This window comes from Hyperoodon ampullatus (genome assembly GCF_949752795.1).
Source record: "Hyperoodon ampullatus genome assembly, chromosome: 2".
Taxonomy (NCBI): Eukaryota; Metazoa; Chordata; class Mammalia; order Artiodactyla; family Ziphiidae; genus Hyperoodon; species Hyperoodon ampullatus.
In genome coordinates, this window is record NC_136915.1 from 97,073,752 (window position 1) to 97,100,789 (window position 27,038).

The 27,038-nt window shown below is 36.7% G+C and overlaps 1 protein-coding gene across 1 annotated transcript in view; it reads left to right on the forward strand.

Moving 5' to 3' along the window:
* GPSM2 (G protein signaling modulator 2) overlaps positions 1-27,038 on the forward strand; it is a gene marked incomplete at its 5' end in the record, with an annotated part of 48,930 nt that overhangs the window by 12,658 nt on the left and 9,234 nt on the right. Inside the window, 7 exons of the mRNA XM_079726269.1 lie at positions 1,506-1,661; positions 2,772-2,880; positions 3,750-3,879; positions 19,512-19,582; positions 21,999-22,175; positions 24,478-24,637; positions 25,746-25,963. Coding sequence (XP_079582395.1) covers positions 1,506-1,661; positions 2,772-2,880; positions 3,750-3,879; positions 19,512-19,582; positions 21,999-22,175; positions 24,478-24,637; positions 25,746-25,963 — 1,021 coding nt within the window. The remainder of the gene's footprint in view (positions 1-1,505; positions 1,662-2,771; positions 2,881-3,749; positions 3,880-19,511; positions 19,583-21,998; positions 22,176-24,477; positions 24,638-25,745; positions 25,964-27,038) is intronic.

Here is a 27,038-nt window from a genome sequence, read left to right on the forward strand (position 1 = left end):
CCTTCCAAATAAAGTACATCACTATATAAGGAGCATATGTTTTGATTTTAAATACAAAAGTTTCTTATATTTTAAATCCAAAACACATAGAAAAGTCTTAATAAATGATGTACTTGTATTAAATACTGAAAAGTTCCGTAATAAAGTGGATGGTGCCTGTCTGACTAAAGAAGCATGAGTATAAAGTAATGAAATTTACCCCTGCCCCACACACCCACAAACAGGTAGAACTCAGAACTTTACACATATTCCAAAAATACTGATTAAAAATATTTTTGGAACTCTTCTTTGGAATTGTTTTCAGGGCCACACAAGAAAACTCTCTTAACATTATAGATCCATAATAGAAAGGACAGAAAGCAGTAGTTTGGTAAACCTACTTTAGTAATTGAGTTTGGTTCCAGAAAGACTTCCAACCATTTACAAATTAGCTGTACTCTCAAAGAGTAACAGCGTGCCAGAAAGGGTTGTGCCACAGGGCCGGAAGCAATTCCCAAAGTCTTCCGAAAGTGTTTGAGAGGGCAGGCGATGTTAGAACACGCGGGTAGCCTCCCAAGGTAACAGCTTTAAAGGTATCATCATTAAACATACAATTTCAGGTTTGTTTGCTTAAAAAAAACTATCACATTATCATATAGTTATAAATGATATGAAGTATTTATACTGTTTGGCAGAAATTATAGGAAAGAGTCATTTAAATTACTGGATCCAAAAAGCGTCTGTAGATTTAAGCACTGATGATAATAATAACAAAACATATTAACATTTATTAGCATTTGTGAGCAAGATGCTATTCTAAGCACGTTATATATACTAATTCATTTAATCCTCACAAACCCCTGTGAGGTGTTTTCCCCATTTTATGTAAAAGGAAATTAGTGCATAGAGAGGGTGAGTGACCTGCCCCAGCCAGTCACAGAGCTACTAACTGACAAAGTTGGGATTTGAACCCAGTCAGCCTAGCTCTAGGGTCCATGCTCTTAATTGCTACACTAACTTCTCGTTGATTCCACAAGGTAGAATTTGGTTAATATTTAAATGTAGCATTTAATATTTTTCATGAATCAGTGACTAATGGCCTATACATAACAATTTTAACTAATTATTTTCAATTTTGACAAAATGTAAAGGCAACAGTATGATTGAAAAGAGAGGGTATGTGGACAAACTTACTTTATGTTATTGCACTGCAACAGCGAAAGTTTTTTTTTTTTAATGTTAAAAATACTGTGTTAATCTTTAGAGGCACCTGATCTCATGCATCTGTTCTCCTTTTCTCTGGGGAATTAATAGGACTCCTACATTTATTCTAAAAGTCTGGATTTGCTTTTTGTGTTTCAAGGACATTTTTTCATTTTATCTAGAAGTAAAGGAGAAAATATGGGATATTAGGATCTAAAACAAATTTACTTTAAAGGCAGGAGGAAAAGTGAGCTTTATTTTATGGTTATTATAGCCAATATAGTTATAATAGCCATTATGTAAGAATTAATTTCTTTTTTCAGAAAGACACTACTATTGGCTCGACAGCTTAAAGACAGAGCTGTAGAAGCACAGTCTTGCTACAGTCTTGGAAACACATATACTTTACTTCAAGACTATGAAAAGGCCATTGATTATCATCTAAAGCACTTAGCAATTGCTCAAGAGCTAAATGATAGGTAAGTTATATACCTTTTTACTATAGTTATGATAAAATATGGATACATTGTTGAATCCCTAGAATATTTCCTTTAAATTTCTTTTTTTGTTTCCTTTGTTTTCTTTTTAATTCCTTTTTAAGGTATTTCCTCTGTTTCAATAATGTCCTCTGTATGTTACTGTTTGAAGGGCTAGAGAGGATTAGAATGGTTCCATATAACCTTGAACCAAGATCAGTAAATAGGTCACAGACTCAATTGCCTGCAAAGGTCCTCCTGACTAGATCAGTGTGGAAATTGTAGTGAAATTAATAGGCCCAACAGTGTTAAGGGGACAGCTGCTAGTCAAGTCCAGCTAAGTGTTGCCTGGCAGGAATGAGGATCCAGGGCCACCTCTTTTTTCAAGAGAAGCTGCAAAGTCCTGGGTTTCCTATAAAATCTTCTGATTTTTAAATGTTGGTGGTTAATTCTTTTTTTTTTAAACTGTATGAAGAAACAGAGTATCTGTGCAGGACTTTAGTCTGTGATGTTTGCTTTAGTAGGATAGATTTTTATCTCAGTATGAAGAACTCTGTACAGTTATTCAAAATGAAGTATGCTACCTCAAGAGGTGAGCTCTCTCTTCCTCATGGTGTTCAAATACAGACTGAATGATTACAGACTGAACCCTGGGAAGGATGCCATGGAAAGAAAATGGGGTAGTTGAACTGCAAGACCTATCCCTGAGACTTTATTTATAATATACTGCATGTTTAAAAAGGATGTTTTCCATTTTAAAACTTGACTCTGAGTTCATTATTATCTGGTTATTCTAACACAGTCGTCCCTTGATACCTGCAGGGGTTTGGTTCTAGGATCCCTGTGGATACCAAAAGCCATGGAAGCTCAAGTCTCTTATGTAAAATGGTGTAGTACAGTCGGCTGTATCCGGGGGGTTTCTCAGATCATGGTTGAATCCACGGATGTGGAACCTGAAGCAGGCCATCTAGTATTATGATAGTTTGTTCTTTATAAGAAAGACCAAATAAATCCAAAGCATTGTTTATGCCTTTAATTACTACCAGATAGATTTTATTCTTCACACAGACCTCCTTTCAGATAACTGCATGTTAGCTTTGAATTATTTTGTAGAATTGGTGAAGGAAGAGCATGTTGGAGCTTAGGAAATGCGTACACAGCTCTAGGAAATCATGATCAAGCGATGCATTTTGCTGAAAAGCACTTGGAAATTTCAAGAGAGGTATGAAACTAAAAAATTATTATCTGTGCTATTGTGATTCACAGATCTGCAGCCCTATTATTTCTCTAGAATGCTCCTATATGGCTGAGTAATAAATTTAATTATATATTGTTCTCTTGGCATAAGAACTGCACAGAGCATTTTGAGATACAGATCAGCGGTATGTTTGCACTGGCCTTGATGTAGGAAGACAGGAAGGAAAGGCTGAGCATGGAGGAATGGGAGAATTACTAACATGTGCCTCCACTGTCCCCCCATCTCTACGTGGAAAAGTAGCATGGTATGAAAGGAAGAACATGGCTCTTAGAATCAAGGACTGCTTCCTGTTACAGTTCTGCCATTTGCTGGCTATTTGAGCTTGGAAGCTTTTCTGAGCATCATTTCTCTCATCTGTAAAATGGGAATAATAATAATAATATCTGCTTTGCAAATTGTTATACAGATTAGAGATAAAGTATATAAAAGTACCTAGTATAATGTCTAGTGCTAGCTTAATAAATACTGTTATTATAGGATGGAAATACAGTATTCTAAGGAAATTGTATTCATGTGATGCCAAGTTAACGTGTCACAGAGTAACCTACTTTATTATTTAAGGGGATCATAAAGATTAAGAGCAATCTAATATTTAGAGAAGTAAAGAATTGGTAGAATGTAATTATCTGTCCTCTTGTCATATTTTAGTAACTTTTCTTCTTTAAAATACTATTAATGAAAAAACCTATTTCATTCATAGTATTATAATTTTAAAATAACTATTTTCATCTCTCTATAGTTTCTTCCAGTTTTAGGTTGACAACATTTTCAACTAATCTTCACCATTCTTTACTTTAAATACTACTCTAAAGTATAAATGCTTGTGGTTGTAGGTTGGGGATAGAAGTGGTGAACTAACAGCACAACTCAATCTCTCAGATCTTCAAATGGTTCTTGGTCTGAGCTACAGCACAAACAATTCAATGATGTCTGAAAATATTGAAGTTGATAACAGTTTGCATGGTAAGTATTAGGTCTTCAAAACCCAATTTCTTTATCCTCAAGATTTACATTTAAATTACTCATCTCATGTTTACCGTATCCAGAGAGATATATAACATAGGAAGCTCAACTTTTATACTTTTTTGCTTTACCACTGTCCCATTAATTTATCAGTATGGAATACAGTATTTTATAGCTTTTATCATGAACTTAGAAATGGTAAAGGTAAACTATTTTGTTTAAAAAATTTTTAAATACACTTAAATTCTGTATCTCTAGGCTCACTCAAAAATTTATAAACGTGAAGATGTGAAAATTAAAACATTTTATTGTTTAACCTCTTTGTTTCAGATGTCTTTACATATTTGATTTTTGTTTAGCTTTTATTCCCCCCATTTCATTTCTAAGGGGGAATCTCAGGATTTTTTTTTTTTTAATTCAGAAAACCCAGAAATTCTCTTTAGGTGCTGATTTGGTTTTGACATTGCTATAAGAAAAAAATATGCTATAATGTCTCTGTTTCTAAGTGAAAAAATAAACACCTACTTTTGATTAAAAAAATAAAAAGGAACAAGAGTAGAACCACATTTTTGGATACCATCTATATGTAACTCTATGTGAGATCCATTTTAAAGATCCAGCCAAGGCTTAAAAAATTCTTAGTCTGAAAAATTACTGAGACAGATGTTTTGAACTTGGAAGTCAGTGAAAAATCTAGCATTTATCTTCCCAGTATCCTCCTTTAACCCATACAAAGAAAAGGAAAAAGAAAAAGAAATTAGTGGCTAGTCATCTAAGACTTTGAAAGAACATTTAATTGAAAAATGATACTGAAGTATGAACAGTATAGTAAACTGGACCGTGTACTTTGTAATTGAATAATGGGCTAAAAGGTTTTCCTGTGTTTAATTTTCAAGTTGGTTAAGTTGTAATAGCTCTCATATTTTAACAAATTATCACTTGTCCTCATGGACCGCTCTAGCTATAGACCTATTCCTTTGTTCCCCTTTACAACAAAACTTGAAAATAATATCACTGTTCCTTGTCTTTACTTCCTCACCTCCCATTCTCTCTTCAAACCACTGGACTCTGGCTTTGGCCCCATCATGATACTAAAACCTTTTCAAGGTTACCAGAGAACGCGATTTTACCAAATACATTGATCAGTTTTAGATGTCAGCATATTTGATTTCTCAGCAATATTTCCTGTAGCTGATCATTCCCTCCTCATAGTGCTTTGTTCGTTTGGCCTCCAGGATCACCCTCTTCTTCTGGCTTGCCTCCACCTCACTGGCCACTCTGTCTTCATAACTCCCCTCTCTTCCTCATCTTTCCAATCCTTGACATTTGTAGTACCTGGGGTTCTGTTGCTGGACCTCTTCTCCCTTCCCTCTTCCCTCTCTCCTCTGTCTTCTGTCCATCCATATCCTTCCTTCCTTTCTGATTTTATTCTTTTTCCTCTTATCCTGCACTCTAGATCAGTGCTTCTAATAGAAGTTTCTGTGAAGATGGTACTGTTCTGTATCTGTGCTGTCCAATATAGTAGCCTCTAGCCATATGTGACTGCTGAGCACTTGAAATGTGGCTAGTGCAAAAAGAAATGAATTTTTAAATATTATTTAACTTTAATTAGTTAAAGTTTTAAAAGCCACATGTGGCTAGTGGCTACTATATCAGACAGCACAACTCTAGATGATTTCATTCAGTCAGTTGGCTTTTATATCATCTATATGCTGATTTTCAAATTGATATTTCCAGTCATAATTTCTCTCTTGAGTTGGAGTTTCATATATTTAACATTTCCACTTGAATATCTAATTGGCATCTAAAACTTAACACATCCAAAATGGATCAATTGTTTTTTTCTCCCCAAACATGTTCTTCCTTCAGTCTGCCCTATCTCAGGAAATGGTACCATGATTCACACCAGTGTTCAGGCCAAAAACCTAAGGGCCATCCTTGTTCCCTTTCTCCCACCCACTCCTACATCCAACCTATCAGAAACCCTACCTTCAAAATATATCCCTATTCTCTCTTACAGTGTACACTGCAACAATCTTAGTACAAGCTGCCAACATCTCCCAGTAGAGCATTAGCCTTGCAACTGTTTCTTTTGTTTCCGCCGTTGATCCCTCACACTGACTTCCACAGGGCTGCCAGAGTGCTTTTTTAAAATACGAATCAAGTCATGTCATTTCTCTGCTCAGAACCCTCCAGTGACTTCCCATCATACCTGGAACCAAATCTTCAGTCCTCATCGTGGCTAAAAGGCCCTGTAATCTGGGCCCAGACTGCTTTATCATTTCCTCCCACACACCCTGCTCACTTTGGCTCCATGAAGACAGGTATTTTTTGGTCTCTTAGGTTCATTGCTGTATCCCTAGTGCCTAGAAAAATCTGCTGGCTAGAGGAACTGCAAGAAAACTTGTATAGGGACTTCTCTGGCAGTCCAGTGGTTAAGACTCCGTGCTTCCACTGCAGGGGGGCACGGGTTCAATCCCTAGTCGGGGAATGAAAATCCCTCATGCCATGTGGTACAGCCAAAAGAAACAAGAAAACTTGTATATTTCTGGTGTTCGCTCAGGGTGGAGAAAAGGAGTCTCCCATAAGGATCTGAATTCATAAGCCTGTCTACACACTGGTTTGGAATTTGATTTATTTTACCTGCACAGTATGAAAGCCCAATCCATTAAAGTGCTTTTGGGTTAGAAATACTCCTAGGGACTTAGCAGAAGTAACATCAAATATTTTCTGGAGGTAAGCAAGCCATCCTTTATCCAGGCCTATAAAGACTCACAACAACAACAATAACAAAATTACCAAATACCTAAAGAAACAAGCCAAAATGAGTAAGAAAACAAACAAAAGCAAAATCAGGTCACCAAGATCTTCAGAGCATAAAATGACTATGATTAAATGTTTACAGGAATAACAGAATTGAAACAAAGGAATAACAAAAATGATCATGCAGATTTGAACAAAATAATAATAGCTAACAATTATTGAGTGCTTACTGTGTGCCCAGGCAGTGCTTTGCCTGTTTCAACTCATTTAATCCTAACAACTCTAGGAGGCAGGAGAGGTTAAGTAAATTTCCTGGGGTTACCTTTTTAAGTGGTAGAGATGGGAGTTCAACCTAGTCAGTCTGGCTTCAGAGTCTGTCTTAGCTGATACTTCTAGCTTAATGTGATTTTAACATACCTCTCAGTAATTGATAGGTAAAAATCAGGAGTCAAATATCAGTAATAATATAGAGGATTTGACCAGCACAATTAATGGGCTTGATGTGTTTTTCAAATTGTGTGTTTGACCCATTTAATGAGTTATAAAATCAATCTCAGGTGTTGCAACTATCATTAAATACATACACACACATACATACATATTAATGGGGTTGTCATACATAATAAGGGCAAGTACTGTTGTGTGGAGATTTTGTTCTACATTTGTGTAAGTGTATTTAGGGTTGCAATGCAAATGTATTTTTTAAAGTTATAGTGGATCTACATTATTATGTTAGTTTCAGGTGTACAACATAGTGATTCAAAATTTTTATAGATTATATTCCATTTAAAGTTATTATAAAACATTGGCTATATTCCCTGTGTTGTACGATATATCCTTGCATCTTATTTGTTTTATACATTGTAGTTTGTACCTCTTAATACCCTACTCCTATCTTGCCCCTCTCCTTTTCTCTCTCCTCACTGTTAACCATTAGTTTCTTGCCTGTATCTGAGTCTGTTTTCTTATATTTATTCGTTTTATTTTTTTAGATTCCAAATGTATTTCTTAATATGGGTCACAGTTAAAAATATGGGTCACACTGATTTAATGGACACACAGAATACTGTGTCAAGCAACTAATCAATTCACATTCTTTTAAAACATTCATGAAACAGGTCTAAAAATTTGACCACATGCCAAACCAACAAATTTGAAGGAATCTGTATCACATAGATTTCATGCCCTGAGCACAGTGCAGTTCAGTTAGAAATTAACAAGAATATAATGTATAAAACATATTCATTTGAAAATACACACTTCTAAGTAACTTATGGTATGACTTAAGAAGAAATCATAAATTAGAAAATGACTTAGGACTGAATTATAATTTATGTTGATACAACTTACTTAGAGCAAAATTTATATTGTATCATATTTTAAAGGGAAAAAGACTCAGTGACCTAAGTATCCAGCTTTTAAAAAGTTAAAAACAAACCAAAAAACTCAAAAGAAAGTAGAAGGCAAGAAATAATAGCAGAAATTAATGAATTTAAAACAAAGATTCAATAGAGAGAATTTTTAAAAACCCAAATTTGGTTCTTTAAAAAGACTAACAAATCTACAGCAAGATTATTTGAGGGAAAAAAAGAGAGAAAAGGGGATATAATGTGGATGCAGCAGACATTAAAAAGATAAGAGATTATCCTGAATAATTTTATTTGAAAACCTAGGGGAAATGGACAATTTCTAGAAAAGCAGCTTACCAAAATTGAATCTAGAAAAATCTAATGGTCGAATGTAATGTGAATGGATGGCATCTCTAATGCCTAAAACCATAGGGAAACTTGATGAGTCATTTAAAATCTTTCTACTGAGAAAATACCTGGCCAAGGTGATTTTACAAGTGTGATCTACCAAACATTTAAGAAAATTGATTCCAACCTTCCATAAAATTTTATAGGTAACTAGAAAAGTGGGAACACTTTATCAGTCTTTCTGAGAATAGTATATCCTTGATATCCAAACTAGACAAGAACAGTATGTACAAGAAAGGAAAATTACAGGCAAATCTTTACTCATGAACATAGATGCTAAAATTTTAAACAAAATATTTGCAAACCAAACCCACAGTGTATTTAAAACAAATAAATAGGAATTCAAGTGGACTGAATATCAGGAAATCAATTAATGTAATATACCAGTAAACATAGTAAAGGAGAAAATAGCTCAAATATCCAAATATATCAGTAATTCTATTAAATGTAAACGTTCCATTTAAAGGACCAGGAATATCGGATTGGTAAAAGAATAAAATCCAACTAAGCCTGAAAGTAAAAGGATTGAAAAAACATACCATGGAAAAACTGATCAAGAGAAAGCTGGTACAGCTGTATTAATATCAGATTAAATGTACTTTAAGGCAAAAGACTTTGTTAGAAATGAAGACAGTCACTTCACAATGGTTAAGAATTCAATTCACCAGGAAGATAAAAGCCTTAAAGTTGTATGTATCTAGCAAGCCTAATAACAAAGCTTCAGTGTACATAAAGCAAAACTGACTAAACTAAAAGGAGAAATGGGAAAATCCAGAACCATAAGGGGAAATCTAAACACATTTCTCTCAGGAATTGCACCTATCAGAAAACTAAATATTTTAAAGGTTGTCAGTTCTTCCCAAATTGATATAAATTCAGTGTGCTGCCAAGCAAATAATGACAGTTTTTTTGTGGAACTTGACCAGGTCGTTCATGAATGTATATGAAAGAAAAAAGGGCTAAGAACTCAAAGCCAAAACATTCCTGATGAAAAACAAGAGAAGTGCTTTCTCTACAGATATAAAGATTATAAAACTACAGTAATGAAGACGGTGTGTTACTGGCATAGAGACAAATAGACCAATGGAATGGAATATAGAGTCTATATTTATAATCCTTGCATATATGGAAATTAATATCACACAAAAATAAATTCTTGATGGATCAAGGATTTAAGTATGAAAGACAGATTTAGAGCAATAATTATGATCAGCCAGCTAACACTTGCTGAATGCTTACTACTTACCAGGCATTATACTGACCCCTTTACAGATGATGGTGCATTTATCATCACACAGTGATCTATGAGGTAGGTATAGTTGTCCTTTACAAATGAGAAAATCACTGAGAGGTAGTTGCCCAAGGTCATATCACAATGAGTGATTGGTCTGTTCAACTCAGTATGCTGTACTACCTCTGAAAATAGAGGAGAATATCTTCATGATATCAGAGAGGGTAAGGATTTCTCAAAACACAAAAACAAAACCATTACGAAAAAGATTGACACTGAAATTAAGAACTTCATTTCATTAAAAGAAACCGTAAAGAGTAAAACACAAACTGAGAGGACATTTGCCACACAGATGATTAAAAAAGGATTTGTATCCTCAATTTATAAGAACTCCTATGAATTAAAAACAAGACAAATAACCTAACTAAAAGACAGGCAAAAGTGATGAACAGAAGAAACACAAATAGTCCATAAATATGTGAAAAGGTATTTAACTAATCAGGGAAAACCATAGTGAGGTAATATTGATGGATGAGGTGGATGAAAATTAAAAGGCCTGATAACACCAGTGTTGAAACAATACAGGTAATAGAAACTTTTATGCAGTGTTGATAGGAGTAGAAATTGGTTATTCAAAAGAGTAGTCTGGCAATATTCTGGTAGGGTTGAAGATGTACCAACCGTATGATCTAGCAGTTCCACTCCCAGTTACACTCATCTGTTATCCAGACTGGAACAAAGTCTTGCTCATGTACACGAGGAGATATTTCCAAGAATTTCTGTAATAATATTGCTTACAGTGACAAATGATTGGAAGCAACCTAAATAGCTGTCACCAATAGAAAGGATATATGCTTTCCTAGTCCTAAAATCGCAATGAAAATTAAACTACTCATACCAACTTGGATGAATCTCACAAACATGAAGTTGCTCAAAGAAAGCAAGTTAGAGAACATACACAGTATGAGACCACTTATGCAATGTTATATAATAAGCTCCATTGCTTAGAGATATATACATATGTAATGAAAATATAAAAACTTAGGGAGGAAGAGGGAAGTTATGGGGGGAATTACAAAAGGGGGAGTTAATGTGTTGTGGTTTCTTTTTCTTTTTTTCTTTTTGCTTCTCAGAGTTCTTCTATTTTACAAAGTAAGCAGCACATGATACACAATTTGACTGAAATAATTTTCAGAGTTGGAAAAGTTACAGATTTTTGTGACAAGAAAACCAGGGTAGGAACTACTTATGGAAAGAAGGCAATTTCTGGAGAAACTACGTTCCCTTACCCCACCCCCATCAAGTAAAAATCTCAAAGAAAGGGACTGAAAGGGTAGCAACTGGAGAGGTTTACAGATTCACTTTGTACGCAAAGAATGACTTTACATTTCATTACTTTCTAGTGCATCCAATTTCTTTAAGAAAAATTTTTTCTCTTTATGTGAAATAGCTAAGAATAAATGAAGTAAAAGGCTTGTTACAGATGATGATTCTTCAAAAAAATTTGTAGTCATAGTTCAGATTACCTTCTCAGTGACTATGTTTTCCAGTTAAACTCTGAGAGCCCTTCAACCAGCCTCATTATTTTGTGAGCTTATTGTTTTAGAAGATGTATTTATTTCATTCTTTATCTTCAAGAGTTTCTTATCAGGGAAGAAAATTCTTGACATCATAAACAGTAACAACCACATTATGTGAGTATTTGTTTTCTGATGGTATGTATTCAAAAGTAATTTAATATTTTTAATCTATTTCCTACAACACTATTCCCAGAATAAAACTGTCTGAATAGAATAAGGTGTGGGAGCCAGTTCCTACTATCACCATGCCTCAAAGAAGATCATTAGAGCACTTCATGTTTAAAATGGAGCTTATAAAGTGGAGCAACAATCATGTTTTTTAACATATTTATTGGAGTATAATTGCTTTACATTGGTGTGTTAGTTTCTGCTGTATAACAGTGAATTAGCTATACATATACATACATCCCCATATCTCCTCCCTCTTGCTTCTCCCTCCCACCCTCCCTATCCCACCCTTCTAGGTGGACACGAAGCACAGAGCTGATCTCCCTGTGCTATGCGGCTGCTTCCCACTACCTAGCTATTTTACATTTCGAAGTGTATATATGTCCATGCCACTCTCTCACTTTATCCCAGCTTACCCTTCCCCCTCCCTGTGTCCTCAAGTCCATTCTCTACGTCTGTGTCTTTATTCCTGTCCTGCTTCTAGGTTCTTCAGAACCTTTTTTTTTTTTTTTTTTTAGATTCCACATATATGTGTTAGCATACGGTATTTGTTTTTCTCTTTCTGACTTACTTCACTCTGTGTGACAGAATCTAGGTCCATCCACCTCACTGCAAATAACTCAATTTCGTTTCTTTTTATGGCTGAGTAATATTCCATTGTATATATGTACCACATCTTGTTTATCCATTCATCTGTCAATGGACACTTAGTTGCTTCCATGTCCTGGCTATTGTAAATTGAGCTGCACTGAACATTGTGGTATATGACTCTTTTTGAATTATGGTTTTCTCAGGGTATATGCCCAGTAGTGGGATTGCTGGGTCGTATGGTAGTTCTATTTGTAGTTTTTTAAGGAACCTCCATACTGTTCTCCATAGTGGCTGTATCAATTTACATTCCCACCAACAGTGCAAGAGGGTTCCCTTTTCTCCACACCCTCTCCAGCATTTATTGTTTGTAGATTTTTTTATGATGGCCATTCTGACCAGTGTGAGGTGACATCTCACTGTAGTTTTGATTTGCATTTCTCTAATGATTAGTGATGTTGAGCATCCTTTCATGTGTTTGTTGGCAATCTGTATATCTTCTTTGGAGAAATGACTATTTAGGCCTTCTGCCCATTTTTGGATTGAGTTGTTTGTGTTCTTGATACTGAGCTGCATAAGCTATTTGTATATTTTGGAGATTAATCCTTTGTCAGTTGCTTCATTTGCAAATATTTTCTCCCATTCTGAGGGTTGTCTCTTCGTCTTGCTTATGGTTTCCTTTGCTGTGCAAAAGCTTTTAAGTTTCATTAGGTCCCATTTGTTTTTGTTTTTCCATTTCTCTAGGAGGTGGGTCAAAAAGGATCTTGCTGTAATTTATGTCATGGAGTATTCTGCCTATGTTTTCCTCTAAGAGTTTGATAGTGTCTGGCCTTACATTTAGGTCTTTCATCCATTTTGAGTTTATTTTTGTGTATGGTGTTAGGGAGTGTTCTAATTTCATTCTCTTACATGTACCTGTCCAGTTTTCCCAGCACCACTTATTATTTATTTATTTATTTATTTATTTTTTAATAAATTTATTTATTTTATTTATTTTATTTTTGGCTGCGTTGGGTCTTCATTGCTGCACACAGGCTTTCTCTAGTTGCAGTGAGCGGGGGCTACTCCTTGCTGCGGTGCACAGGCTTCTCATTGCAGTGGCTTCTCTTGTTGGAGAGCACAGGCTCCAGGCACGTGGGCTTCAGCAGTTGTGGCGCACGGGCTCTAGAGTGCAGGCTCAGCAGTTGTGGCACACGGGCTTAGTTGCTCCGTGGCATGTGGGATCTTCCCGGACCAGGGCTCAAACCCATGGCCCCTGCATTGGTAGGTGGACTCCTAACCACTGTGCCACTGGGGAAGTCCCCCAGCACCACTTATTGAAGAGGCTGTCTTTTCTCCATTGTATATTCTTGCCTCCATTATCAAAGATAAGGTGACCATATGTGCGTGGGTTTATCTCTGGGCTTTCTATCCTGTTCCATTGATCTATATTTCTGTTTTTGTGGCAGTACCATACTGTCTTGATTACTGTAGCTTTGTAGTATAGTCTGAAGTCAGAGAGCCTGATTCCTCCAGCTCCATTTTTCTTTCTCAGTATTGCTTTGGCTATTCGGGGTCTTTTCTGTTTCCATACAAATTGTGAAATTTTTTGTTCTAGTTCTGTGAAAAATGCCGTTGGTAGTTTGATAGGGATTGCATTGAATCTGTAGATTGCCTTGGGTAGTTTCTGGTAGCATCTTTAGGATTCTCTATGTATAGTATCATGTCATCTGCAAACAGTGACAGTTACTTCTTCTTTTCTGATTTGGATTCCTTTTATTTATTTTTCTTCTCTGATTGCTGTGGCTAAAACTTCCAAAACTATGTTGAATAATAGTGGTGAGAGTGGGCAACCTTTTCTTGTTCCTGATCTTAGTGAAAATGGTTTTAGTTTTACACCATTAAGAACGATATTGGCTGTGGGTTTGTCATATATGGCCTTTATTATGTTGAGGTAAGTTCCCTTTATGCCTACTTTCTGGAGGGTTTTTATCATACATGGGTGTTCAATTTTGTTGAAAGCTTTTTCTGCATCTATTGAGATGATCATATGGTTTTTCTCCTTCAGTTTGTTAATATGGTGTATCACATTGATCGATTTGCATATACTGAAGAATCCTTGCATTCGTGGGATGAACCCCACTTGATCATGGTGTATGATCCTTTTAATGTGCTGTTGGATTCTGTTTGCTAGTATTTTGTTGAGGATTTTTGCATCTATGTTCATCAGTGATATTGGCCTGTAGTTTTTTTTTGTGGTATCTTTGTCTGGTTTTGGTATCAGGGTGATGGTGGCATCGTAGGATGAGTTTGGGAGTGTTCCTCCCTCTGCTATATTTTGGAAGAGTTTGAGAAGGATAGGTGTTAGCTCTCCTCTAAATGTTTGATAGAATTCGCCTGTGAAGCCATCTGGTCCTGGGCTTTTGTTTGTTGGAAGATTTTTAATCACAATTTCAATTTCAGTGCTTGTGATTGGTCTATTTATATGTTCTGTTTCTTCCTGGTTCAGTCTCGGAAGGTTGTGCATTTCTAAGAATTTGTCCATTTCTTCCAGGTTGTCCATTTTATTGGCATAGTGTTGCTTGTAGTAATCTCTCATTATCCTTTGTATTTCTGCGATGTCAGTTGTTACTTCTTTTTCATTTCTAATTCTATTGATTTGAGTCTTCTCCCTTTTTTTCTTGATGAGTCTGGCTAATGGCTTATCAATTTTGTTTATCTTCTCAAAGAACCAGCTTTTAGTTTTGTTGATATTTGCTATTGTTTGCTTAATTTCTTTTTCATTTATTTCTGATCTGATCTTTATGATTTCTTTCCTCCTGCTGACTTTGGGGTTATTTTGTTCTTCTTTCGCTAATTGCTTTAGCTGTAAGTTTAGGTTGTTTATTTGAGATATTTCTTGTTTCTTGAGTAGGATTGTATTGGTATAAACTTCACTGTTAGAACTGCTTTTGCTGCATCCCATATGTTTTGGGTCATTGTGTTTTCATTGTCATTTGTTGCTAGGTATTTTTGATTTCTTCAGTGATCTCTTGGTTATGTAGTAACATATTGTTTAGCCTTTATGTGTTTGTATTTTTTACAGATTTTTTTCCTGTAATTGATATCTAGTCTCATAGTGTTGTGGTCAGAAAAGATACTTGATATGATGTCAATTTTCTTAAATTTACCAAGGCTTGATTTGTGACCCAAGATATGATCTATCCTGGAGAATGTTCCATGAGCACTTCAGAAGAAAGTGTAATCTGTTTTTGGATGGAATGTCCTATAAATATCAATTAAGTCCATCTTGTTTAATGTATCACGTAAAGCTTGTATTTCCTTATTTATTTTCATTTTGGATGATCTGTCCATTGGTGAAAGTGAGGTGTTAAAGTCCTCTACTCTGATTTTGTTACTGTCGAGTTCCCCTTTAATGGCTGTTAGCATTTGCCTTATGTATTGAGGTGCTCGTATGTTGGGTGCATAAATATTTACAACTGTTATATCTTCTTCTTGGATTGATTCCTTGATCATTATGTAGTGTCCTTCTTTGTCTCTTGTAATAATCTTTATTTTAAAGTCTGTTTTGTCTGACATGAGAATTGCTACTCCAGCTTTCTTTTGGTTTCCATTTGCATGGAATATCTTTTTCCATCCCCTCGCTTTCAGTCTGTATGTGTTCCTAGGTCTGAAGTGGGTCTCTTGTAGACAGCATATGTACAGGTCTTGTTTTTGTATCCATTCAGCCAGTCTGTGTCTTTTGGTTGGAGCATTTAATCCATTTACACTTAAGGTAGTTATCAATATATATGTTCCTATTACTATTTTCTTAACTGTTTTGGGTTTTTAATTGTAAGTCTTTTCCTTCTCTTGTGTTTCCTGCCTAGAGAAGTTCCTTTAGCATTTATTGTAGAGCTGGTTTGGTGGTGCTGAATTCTCTTAGCTTTTGCTTGTCTGTAAAGGTTTTAATTTCTCTGTCAAATCTGAATGAGATCCTTGCTGGGTAGAGTAATCTTGGTTGTAGGTTTTTCCCTTTCATGACTTTAAATATGCCCCGACGCTCCCTTCTGGCTTGCAGAGTTTCTGCTGAAAGATCAGCTGTTAACCTTATGGGGATTCCCTTGTATGTTAATTGTTGCTTTTCACTTGCTGCTTTTAATATTTTTTCTTTGTATTTAACTTTTGATAGTTTGATTAATACTTGTCTTGGCGTGTTTCTCCTTGGATTTATCCTGTGTGGGACTCTCTGTGCTTCCTGGACTTGATTGACTATTCCTTTCTCTTCAAATATTTTCTCAGTGTCTTTTTTTTCTGTTCTTCTTCTGGGATCCCTATAATTCGAATGTTGGTATGTTTAATGTTGTCCCAGAGGTCTCAGAGATTGTCCTCAATACTTTTCATTCTTTTTTCTTCATTCTGCTCTGTGGTAGTTATTTCCACTATTTTATCTTCCAGGTCACTTATCCGTTCATCTGCCTCAGTTATTCTGCTATTGATTCCTTCTAGAGAATTTTTTATTTCATTTATTGTGTTGTCCATCACTGTTTGTTTGCTCTTTAGTTCTTCTAGGTCCTTGTTAAACATTTCTGATGTTTTCTCCATTCTATTTCCAAGATTTTGGATCATCTTTACTGTCATTACTCTGAATTCTTTTTCAGGTAGACTGCCTATTTCCTCTTCATTTGTTTGGTCTGGTGTGTTTTTGCCTTGTTCCTTCCTCTGCTGTGTATTTCTCTATTCTCGTTTTGCTTAACTTACTGTGTTTGGGGTCTCCGTTTCACAGGTTGCAGGTTCATAGTTCCCATTGTTTTTGGTATCTGCTCCCAGTGGGTAAGGTTGGTTCAGTGGGTTGTGTAGGCTTCCTGGTGGAGGGGAATGGTGCCTGTGTTCTTGTGAATGAGACTGGATCTTGTGTTTCTGGTGGGCAGGACCACGTCCGGTGGTGTGTTTTGAGGTGTCTGTGACCTTATTATGATATTAGGCAGCCTCTCTGCTAATTCATGGGGTTGTGTTCCTGTCTTGCTAGTTGTTTGGCATAGGGTGTCCAGCACTGTAGCTTGCTGGTTGTTGAGTGGAGCTGGGTCTTAGTGTTGAGATGGAGATCTCTGGGCGAGCTTTCACTGTTTGATATTACTTGGGGCCGGGAGATCTCTGGTGGTCCAGTGTCCTGAACTCGGCTCTCCCACCTCAGAGGCACAGGCCTGACACCTGGCCGGAGCACCAAGACCCTGTCAGCCACACGGCTCTGATGAAAAGGGAGAAAAAGAAAGAAAGAAAGAAAAAATAAAATAAAATAAAGTTAATAAAATAGAAAAAAATTTATTAAAAATAAAAAAGTAATTAAAAAAAAAGAGAAATAAAGAAGAGAACAACCAAACCAAAAACCAAATTGACCAATGATAACAAGAACTAAAAACTATAACTACTAAAAAATAAAACAAAACTAAATGGACAGTCAGAACCCTAGGACAAATGGCAGAAGCAAAGCTGTACAGACAAAATCACAGAAAGAAGCGTACACATACACACTCACAAAAAGAGAAAAAGGAAAAAAGAGTATATATACATATATATATATATATATATATATATATATATATATATATATATATATAAAATAAAGGAAGAGAGCAACCGAATCAATAAATTGCCAATGATAATAAGCTCGAAATAGTAAACTAAGATAAACATAAAACCAGAAACAAATTAGATACAGAAAGCAAGCCCCAAGTCTACAGTTGCTCCCAAAGTCCACCACTTCAATTTTGGGATGATTCGTTGTCTATTCAGGTATTCCACAAGTTGACTGAGAGTACATCAAGTTGACTGTGGAGATTTAATCCACTGCTTCTGAGGCTGCTGGTAGAGATTTCCCTTTCTCTTCTTTGTTCTCACAGCTCCCGGGGTTCAGCTTTGGATTTGGACCCACCTTTGCGTGTAGGTCGCCTGAGGGTGTCTGTTCTTTGTTCAGACAGGATGGGGTTAAAGGAGCAGCTGATTTGGGGGCTCTGGCTCACTCAGGCTGGGGGGAGGGAGGGGTACGGAATGCGGGGCGAGCCTGCAGTGGCAGAGGCCAGCGTGACGTTGCAACAACCTGAGGTGCGCTGTGTGTTCTCCTGGGGAAGTTGTCCCTGGATCATGGGGCCCTGGCAGTGGCGGGCTGCACAGGCTCCCAAGAGGGGAGGTGTGGATAGTAACCTGTGCTTGCACACAGGCTTCTTGGTGGCTGCAAGAGCAGCCTTAGCGTCTCATGTCCACCTCTGCTGTCCATGCTGATAGCTGCGGCTGGGACCCGTCTCTGGAGCTTGTTTAGGCAGTGCTCTGAATCCCTTCTCCTTGCACACCCCGAAACAATGGTCTCTTGACTCTTAGGCAGGTCCAGACTTTTTCCTGGACTCCCTCCCGGCGAGCTGTGGTGCACTAGCCCCCTTCAGGCTGTGTTCACGCAGCCAACCCCAGTCCTCTCCCTGGGATCCGACCTCCAAAGCCCGAGCTCAGCTCCCAGCCTCCACCTGCCCCAGCAGGTGAGCAGAGAAGGCTCTGGGGCTGGTGAGTGCTGGTCGGCACCGATCCTCTGTGCGGGAATCTCTCTGCTTTGCCCTCGACACCCCTGTTGCTGTGCTCTCCTCCGTGGCTCTGAAGCTTCTCCCCCGCCACCCCCGCCCCCGTCTCCGCCACTGAAGGGGCTTCCTAGTGTGTGGAAACCTTTCCTCCTTCACAGCTCCCTCCCACTGGTGCAGGTCCCGTCCCTATTCTTTTGTCTCTGTTTTTCTTTTTTCTTTTGCCCTACCCAGGTACGTGGGGATGTTTCTTGCCTTTTGGGAAGTCTTAGGTCTTCTGCCAAAGTTAAGTAGGTGTTCTGTAGGAGTTGTTCCACATGTAGATGTATTTCTGATGTATTTGTGGGGAGGAAGGGGATCTCCACATCTTACTCCTCCGCCATCTTGAAGGCACCCCTCACCCACCCCGTGGTTTATTTCTGAAGCTGGCTATCAGGTATCATGTATTTCTTATATTATGCCTTTTAAAATATTAAAGATTGAATGGGTATGAAAGTTCTTCATATTTAATGACAACATTTTGAAAAAATATTTTGAAGATCTTTTTATTTAACTTTTTTCCTGACTGGCAGTAAATCTGTCATCTAATGAGATCTTAAAATGGAAACGGGTAACTCAGAAGATTACTAATAAAGTATTGGGATGTTATTTTGGTTCTTACCTCAAACTTGAAGGCCTTATGTTTTCCTTATGTTTCTACTTACTTAAACCTCTCTACAGTTTGTTTGGGTTGTGTGTATCATATAAAACCAGTTATTATAAAAATGCCTTTCTAAATTAAGGGGTAGTTAGTAACCAAAGTTAGTTTCCAACCAAAACGTTAACTTCCTTACATCAAAACGTTTTAGAGGGAGTGTATATTTTATTTTAATTTAGTTGGTGTGGAAAATTATTATTCTTGAAAGAATACATGTTTCCTCCTTCCATGTGGGTTTTTGTAGCAGACTTTAAATTTGAATAACACAGTGATGCTGAATTTTCAGTCTTAAGGGCTCCCTGGCTTACTTAACTTTTTTTTACAAAGGTGCACGCCCCAAGTTTGGACGCCGACACAGTATGGAAAACATGGAACTTATGAAGTTAACACCAGAAAAGGTTGGCAGTTTTTATTTCTTGAACAATTATAACAAAATATTTTAGCAACTTTTAATTTAAATAAGTCTTGTCATATATGGGTATCACTTTAACATTTTCCTTTGAAAAGAATCGAGTACAATGCAAAAATAATGTGTATGGAATGCTGCCATCTGTTTAAGAAAAGTTTTATGCATATATATCCTTTGTAGATGCATAAGACATTTCTGGAATAATATATAAGATACTTCCTAGTAACGATTGCCTCTGGGAAGAGAATTGCTGTCTGGGTTAGGAGAAACACTTTTATATACTATTTTGAACTGTTTGAAGATTTTACTATTTTACCACGTACATGCATTACTTTGTTTTTTTAATTAAAAGAAGAACAGGAAAATCAGAAAAGGATTAGGAAGCTTTTTTCAACTAAATAACAGCAACATTATTGGCAAGATTAATGATATGTATGATCAAGCTAGTGTTTTTAGCTGCATTTTTGAAAAGCATTTTTTTAACAAAGGAATAACTGTTCAAGATGCATCTTCTCTAGGTTTTTTTTTTTAAGTAACAGAGAAGGGGCTTTATAATTGGAAAAAGGTTATTGAAGAACAAATCTAGGCTGCTTTCTTCTACCTCCATTTATCTTAATTTTACATTGTTAAGGTATGCTCTTACTCCTTTATGGTGTATTTCTTGAAACACTTTTTATAAAATGTGTTTATTGTAGTAACTTTGGAAACTTCCAACAAGGAAATTAAAATTATCAGTAATCCCACCTCCCAGTAGTAACCAAAATTAATGTTTTTGTATTTATTTGTCTTGCATTTTCATATGAATATCATATTATAGATACTATTTTATAAGACATAGTAATATATCAACATCTTTCCATGTAATGAAATATTCTTCTGCCCTATTATAATAGGCATATTATTTTTTAATATTGACATTTTTTGTGTAAGTAGTCTTCATAAGACCAACATCTGATTTGAACTAATATCCAATATTTTTTTATTCCAAACAGTTACAGTTTTTTTAAAACTTCTGGTTAACTTCTGAAGGGCTTTATGATTTCCCCCATATATTTACCTCTTATATTGGTGAGTGGTTCTCAAATCCTTAAATCTATAGATTATTTTTTTAAAAAAAACAGAACACAAAAAACTTAAGTCAATTTAGATCTCCTTCATTTTTCTAGTAGGTAGGAAACTAGTAATAAGCAGCAAAATTAATTTGGTGCATCTGTAGTGGTACCAACAGTAAATTCCATGAGAAGCTGACCAGATTCAACCCTGTAATTTTCCGAGCCTAATGATGATAAAGCTTATGTCTAATTTAAAATATGTTTAAGTGGAATTAGTTCTTTGTGATTTTTTTTTTACCTCATAATAAATATTTATTTATTTGTTTTAGTTTTGGCTGCCTTGTTTCTTAGCTGAGGCATATGGGCTCCTCGTTGTGGCACGTGGCCTCTCTAGTTGTGGCCTGTGTGCTCAGTAGTTGCAGCATGTGGGCTTAGTTGCCCTGTGGCATGTGGGATCTTAGCTCCCTGACCAGGGATCAAACCCGCATCCCCTGCATTGGAAGATGGGTTCTTAACCACTGGACCAACAGGGAAGTCCCTAACTTCCTGTTTGGAAGTCATAATAAAGTCAAAGAGTTCAGTACAGTTTTATCAACAAAAGATTACTACTGCTGTGTAAGTTTTAGATGTTATTTTTTAGGGTTATAAATTCTACATACATCCAAAATTTCCAGTTGTAACAGATTTCTAAGTAACTCATATCAAGAATAAAACTTTGGCTTCTTCTCTGACCATTTATATTTTATTTTTATGGACTTTTTGCAAACTTTGTTTTCTTTTCTTAGGTTTTTAAAAACCTCCATTTTAATTAATGAGAAATCCATAACACACATTTGGTACAAGCTGTTGAAAACAGTGAGTTAGGGACTTTCCTGGTGGCGCAGTGATTAAGAATCTGCCTGCCAGTGCAGGGGACACTGGTTTGAGCCCTGGTCTGGGAAGATACCACATGCCACAGAACAACTAAGCCCGTGCGCTGCAACTACTGAGCCTGCGCTCTAGAGCCCATGAGCCACAACTACTGAGCCCGCATGCCACAACTACTGAAGTGTGTACCTAGGGCCCATGCTTCGCAACAAGACAAGCCACTGCAATGAGAAGCCCGCGCACCAAAACGAAGAATAGCCCCCGCTTGCCACAACTAGACCCGCACATAGCAACGAAGACCCACTGCAGCCAAAGATAATTAATTAATTAATTAAAAAAGAAAACAGTGAGATATACTGGCAAAAAGGAATATATTAAGAGATCTAAGCCACTCACCCCCCTCCCCACATCCAATTACTAAATGGCAGTTATATATAGCTTTGGTGTTTTTTTTTCATGTCCTGCTTTCCATTTATAATTGTGTAGGTTCAAAACTGGAACAGTGAAATTCTTGCTAAACAAAAACCTCTTATTGCCAAACCTTCTGCAAAGCTCCTCTTTGTCAACAGATTGAAGGGGAAAAAATACAAAACTAATTCCTCCACTAAAGTTCTCCAAGATGCCAGTAATTCCATCGATCATCGAATTTCAAATTCTCAAAGGGTATGTTTAAAATAAGTTTTGAGTATTGTGTTTTGAGTTTTTTATATTCATACTGGACTTCTGTAATATATTTTTAGATATTCAGTATAAAATATCTTTGTTATTCAAAGAAGTCTTCTGTATTTTCCTATCTTTTCTGTGTTCTTCAAAGCTAGAAACTATAATTACTCCATTCATAGATAAGTTGCTCCACTACTTTGGGTAGTAATTATTTCTTTGTGTTTTAAGTCACTGTTGTTTGCAAAAATACTACTTCATTTCACCAGAGTGTCTCCCAGTGAAAATGTCCTCCACTCAGCCAAGAAGTCAGAACAAATGAAATTCAGATGTTCAAGGAGTTTTAAATACTAATTTAAAATGAAAAGTGTCTGCATGCATCAATTTCTATTTATTTCTGTTGTTAAAATTATAGAGTTAAAAACGATTTTGTTGAAAAGTGAGCATAGAAATCAGATTATTAAACATAAAAAAATATTTAGAAGTTGAAAAATACCATGGGTTTACTGGTAGGTATCAGGGGTATTTCTCCCTACCCTACACTCTGATAAAAAGATCAAAATAAATTACAAAGAAGATACTTCAAATTATCAAGTCCATTTTTCAAGCAGTTGAGAACCTTTGAAAAAATTGTTAGCCTTTTATTTTTTAACAGAAATTTGTGTTGGTCCTGTTGTCGGCATTTTTTTTTTTTTTTTTGTATCTGCACCCTTGTAGTGTCCTTTGCCTTGGTTTTTATCAGTTTTTTACATGTTCCTTACACATGTATGACTAACAAAAGGAGATTATTATTATTAAAAATACTATGGGGTATATAAAAATGGTCTAAGAATATTTTTGTAGATCTGGAAGGCATATCTTTGTCCAAGGTTTGAGGTCTTAACTAAGCCCACTTAGCCCAACCAAAAATGTCTGTATTTTTGGAGCCTGTCTTTTGATATTCAGAATTTTTAATTAGAGGCTTTTTGCCCCTAGGAAAAAGTCTTTTTGTTAGTGATTAAGACAGTTGACTATAGCTTATGTACATACTTATTCCCAAACCTCAAGCTTGACATGTTAAAAATTGTGCTGTCTCAAGCCCTCCTGTTTTCCTTACTTCAATTAAAGGGATACCATGTATACTACACTGTCACCCAAGCTAGGAACGCGGGTGTCATTCTAGACTCCCTCTCCTTCATTGACCACATCCAGTTAATCCCTGTATCACTCAGATCTGCCCTCACCACCCTCCCCCCACCTTTAAAAAAAATCTCTGCTACTGTGTCTTAGTTCTTAATGTACTGCTTTATCTCTTACCCAGATTTCTGGAATAGGCACCTGAACTGACCCCTTTCCTTCCATTATTAACCCTTGCAATCAATTGGAAGGGCCAGTTCTGTTTCTGTACAAAACCACTTAAAATTGGCTATTACCAGTGCTTCTCTTATGTCACATAGGATGTCTTTAACTTGTATGTCATACAGAGGTCCTTATGGTGGTCTCTTCTTCCCCTCCCCTTTTCACCACCCCTGCATATCCTTCAGTTCGTTATCCCCTAAATACTACAAAGCTTTGGAATTGCGCATTAATCAGTGTGAAACATCTCTACCCTGCAAATGCTTATTCACTCTCCAGGAACCGACTCAAATATCACATAAGTTTCTGCTGTTTCACTTAAGAATTAGTTACACCCTTCTCCCAAGGCTCATAACAGTTTGTATATATGTACTTCTATTATAATACTATCATTATGAAAACTAAAATAATTACTTTTATTAAACATTAGTTATTTTAGTTTTGAAGCTTTCCAAATAAAGTATAACTGGTACCCCTGTCTCAAATATTCATTTATTTGAAGTTTATATTTTTTCAGGATCTTCAAATCTTTAAATACAGTAAAAGACCTTAGAAATCACTATGCCAGGAAAATATACATGCTTTCTTACTTTTAATCAGTTCTTAGAAAGACTAGTTTACTTAAATTCTGTTGTAGAATCTTAGAACTGAACTTTGAACCTGGGGTACATGCCTGTATCACTGATATTTGCATAATTTATTCAGTATCTGTAGCAGTTCCCCTAAGTCTGAGGTACATTTATTTAGCTTTAGGAATACAAGGATTAAAAAATAACTAGAAATGCTTTTTGTCAGTTGGATTGAAATAACTTTTTATTACCAAGTGGTTGGCATCTTGTATAAAGAAAATGTCAATTTTTTATTTTTAATCTTCATCGTTTACCATTTGTATTTGAGGTATATATGATATTGTTTCATTGATGATCTAAGGATAATGTTGAAATATTTAGATTTCCTCTCAATATTTTAGAAAATCAGTGCAGATACTATTGGAGATGAAGGGTTCTTTGACCTACTGAGCCGATTTCAAAGCAATCGGATGGATGATCAGAGGTGCTGTTTAAAAGAACAGAACTCTGGATCAGCTTCAACAGCAGCTTCTGCCACTCCCCCCAGAATGATGCTACAAAGTAAGTTATCTGTGCTTCTCCTGCAATTTGATATTCTTTTGATTTATTTCTGAGAATTTAGGAGGTAAAGGAGCCTGAATCAAGGTATATCTGAAACGCTGGTATCTGTACAGTTTCAAACAAGGTTTTGTTTCAGTTCCCCTAAGTTTATCTGTATTTCTAGTCCAGTGCACTTTCTACTAACTATATCATACTGCCTCCCAAGTTTCCTAGGGGTTGGGGGAAAAAATCTAACTTTAAAAAACTAAAAATAATGAGGGAAAAATTATAGTTATACATACCTTATGATTACATGTAAAATGCAGATACTTCATATGTGGATTAAAAAAGAAAAGCCAAGACAGACTGAAGAGGAACCTATGGCTATGGCAGAAGCTAAGTCTTGCCCGGGCCTTTGAAAGGTCTAAAATAGGTTACTTAAAATTTTCGGGCTTCCCTGGTGGCGCAGTGGTTGAGAGTCCACCTGCCGATGCAGGGGACACGGGTTCGTGCCCCGGTCCGGGAAGATCCCACATGCTGCAGAGCGGCTGGGCCCATGAGCCATGGCTGCTGAGCCTGCGCGTCTGGAGCCTGTGCTCCGCAACAGGAGAGGCCACAACAGTGAGAGGCCCACGTACCACCAAAAAAAAAAAAGAAAAAAAAAAAATTTCTATTTCAGCTACCAAAAGACTTCCTCCCCCACAGACCAAGACTTGCCAGCAGCACTTAACTCGAAGTTTAGTTAGCTGAATGTCCTATCCAGGGCATGGGATAATAATACTGTCCATTCATCCTGGTCTGAGAAAGTATGTGAGAAAAGCAATTTAGTTACCTTCTGAAATCTAGCCCCATATCTTATAAAGTTACATATTGGGTGACATTAGATAAAGGGAAATATAGTCAAGTCCGAATTACCTCCAAGCGGACCATCTGAAGCACTCTGGGATTCATTCTTCCCTCCCCATCCATTTAGTCTGGCCCCAGCCTATCAGTGACTCTCAGTGACAAAGCTAAAGCAGGAGGGCACAAAGGGTGTTGGGAGTGAATAAGGCAGAAAGAAATTGTATGTATATAATAAATATGCTTAAATAACTTTATTATTTTTGGATTTTTTTCCCTCTATTCATAGCATCATCTGTTTCCATGGTGTCCCCCAACACAGATGAGTTTTTAGACCTTCTTGCCAGCTCACAGAGCCGCCGTTTGGATGATCAGAGAGCCAGTTTCAGTAATTTGCCCGGGCTTCGTCTGACACAAAACAACAGTCAGTCAGTACTTGGCCACCTGATGACTAATGACAACAAAGAGGCTGATGAAGACTTCTTTGACATCCTTGTAAAATGTCAAGTATGTCTGCATATTTTTGTCATTCCGTATATATAGCTCAGATGTTGTTGAGAGCTTTGGCAGTATTAGGATTCTAAATTGGGAAAAGCTCATTTTGTATTAGAAAGGCAATAAGTTGATTATTCAGGGGTCCATCAGACACTGTTTCTCCCTTATGGTCGCTTCGTATTTTGTGTTCCTTTTGGCTGGTGAGATGGGATGTTGCTAATGACTCCCTCTGAGCTGTAGTAGAGACTACAGGAAGAGCCCCTCTTCTGAATTTTCGGAATAGCATCAGAAGCAACCAGTGATTAATATGGAGAGAGTCTAGCTGGGGCCCTTTCTAGACAGCTTACCATTTGGGAGAAATGTATATATTGAGATAGCTTTCATATTTTAGCTGTTTTAATAATTATTAACCAAAGTGGTTAAGAAATATCTCAAATGGCTTGGACAGGACCATGAGAAAAATAATGCTTATTTTCACTAAAAAGAGACATTTCCTGTGCCTAACCCTAGTTCTGTGTTCTATGTCTCAGTTTTCTCATTCATAAAAAGATGAGATGATCTCTCATTCATTCAATCAAAATATTACCGAACACCTTTTATGCTCTGGGCACTATTCTAGATATTGGGGATACACTGCTTTTTAAAGGATCCTACATTTTAGCAGGAGAGACGCTGAATAAGAGTGTGTGTGTACAGATAGATAGATAGGTAGTATATGTCAGGTACTGATACTTGCTATAAAGAAAATTAAAGCAAGATAAAGAGGTAATGGGTAACCAGGGGTGGTGGTGGTGGTGGTGGTTGATGGAGTGTCTGTTTTAGACGTGGTGGTTAGGCAAGACCTTTCTGGGTTGACACTTGAACACAGACCTGAATGAGGTAAAGCAGTCAGCCATGTGCATATTTACTGGAAGAGCGTTCCATGCAGAGACAGCAAGTCCCCTCTTGGATACAGAAGCTTAGCAGGTTCAAGGAATGGCAAGGTGGCCAGTGTAGTGTGACTGGTGTAGAGTGAGTAAAGGGTAGAGGAAAGTGCTACAGGATGAGGATAGAGAAGTGATCAGTGCCTAGATCATATAGGCTCTTG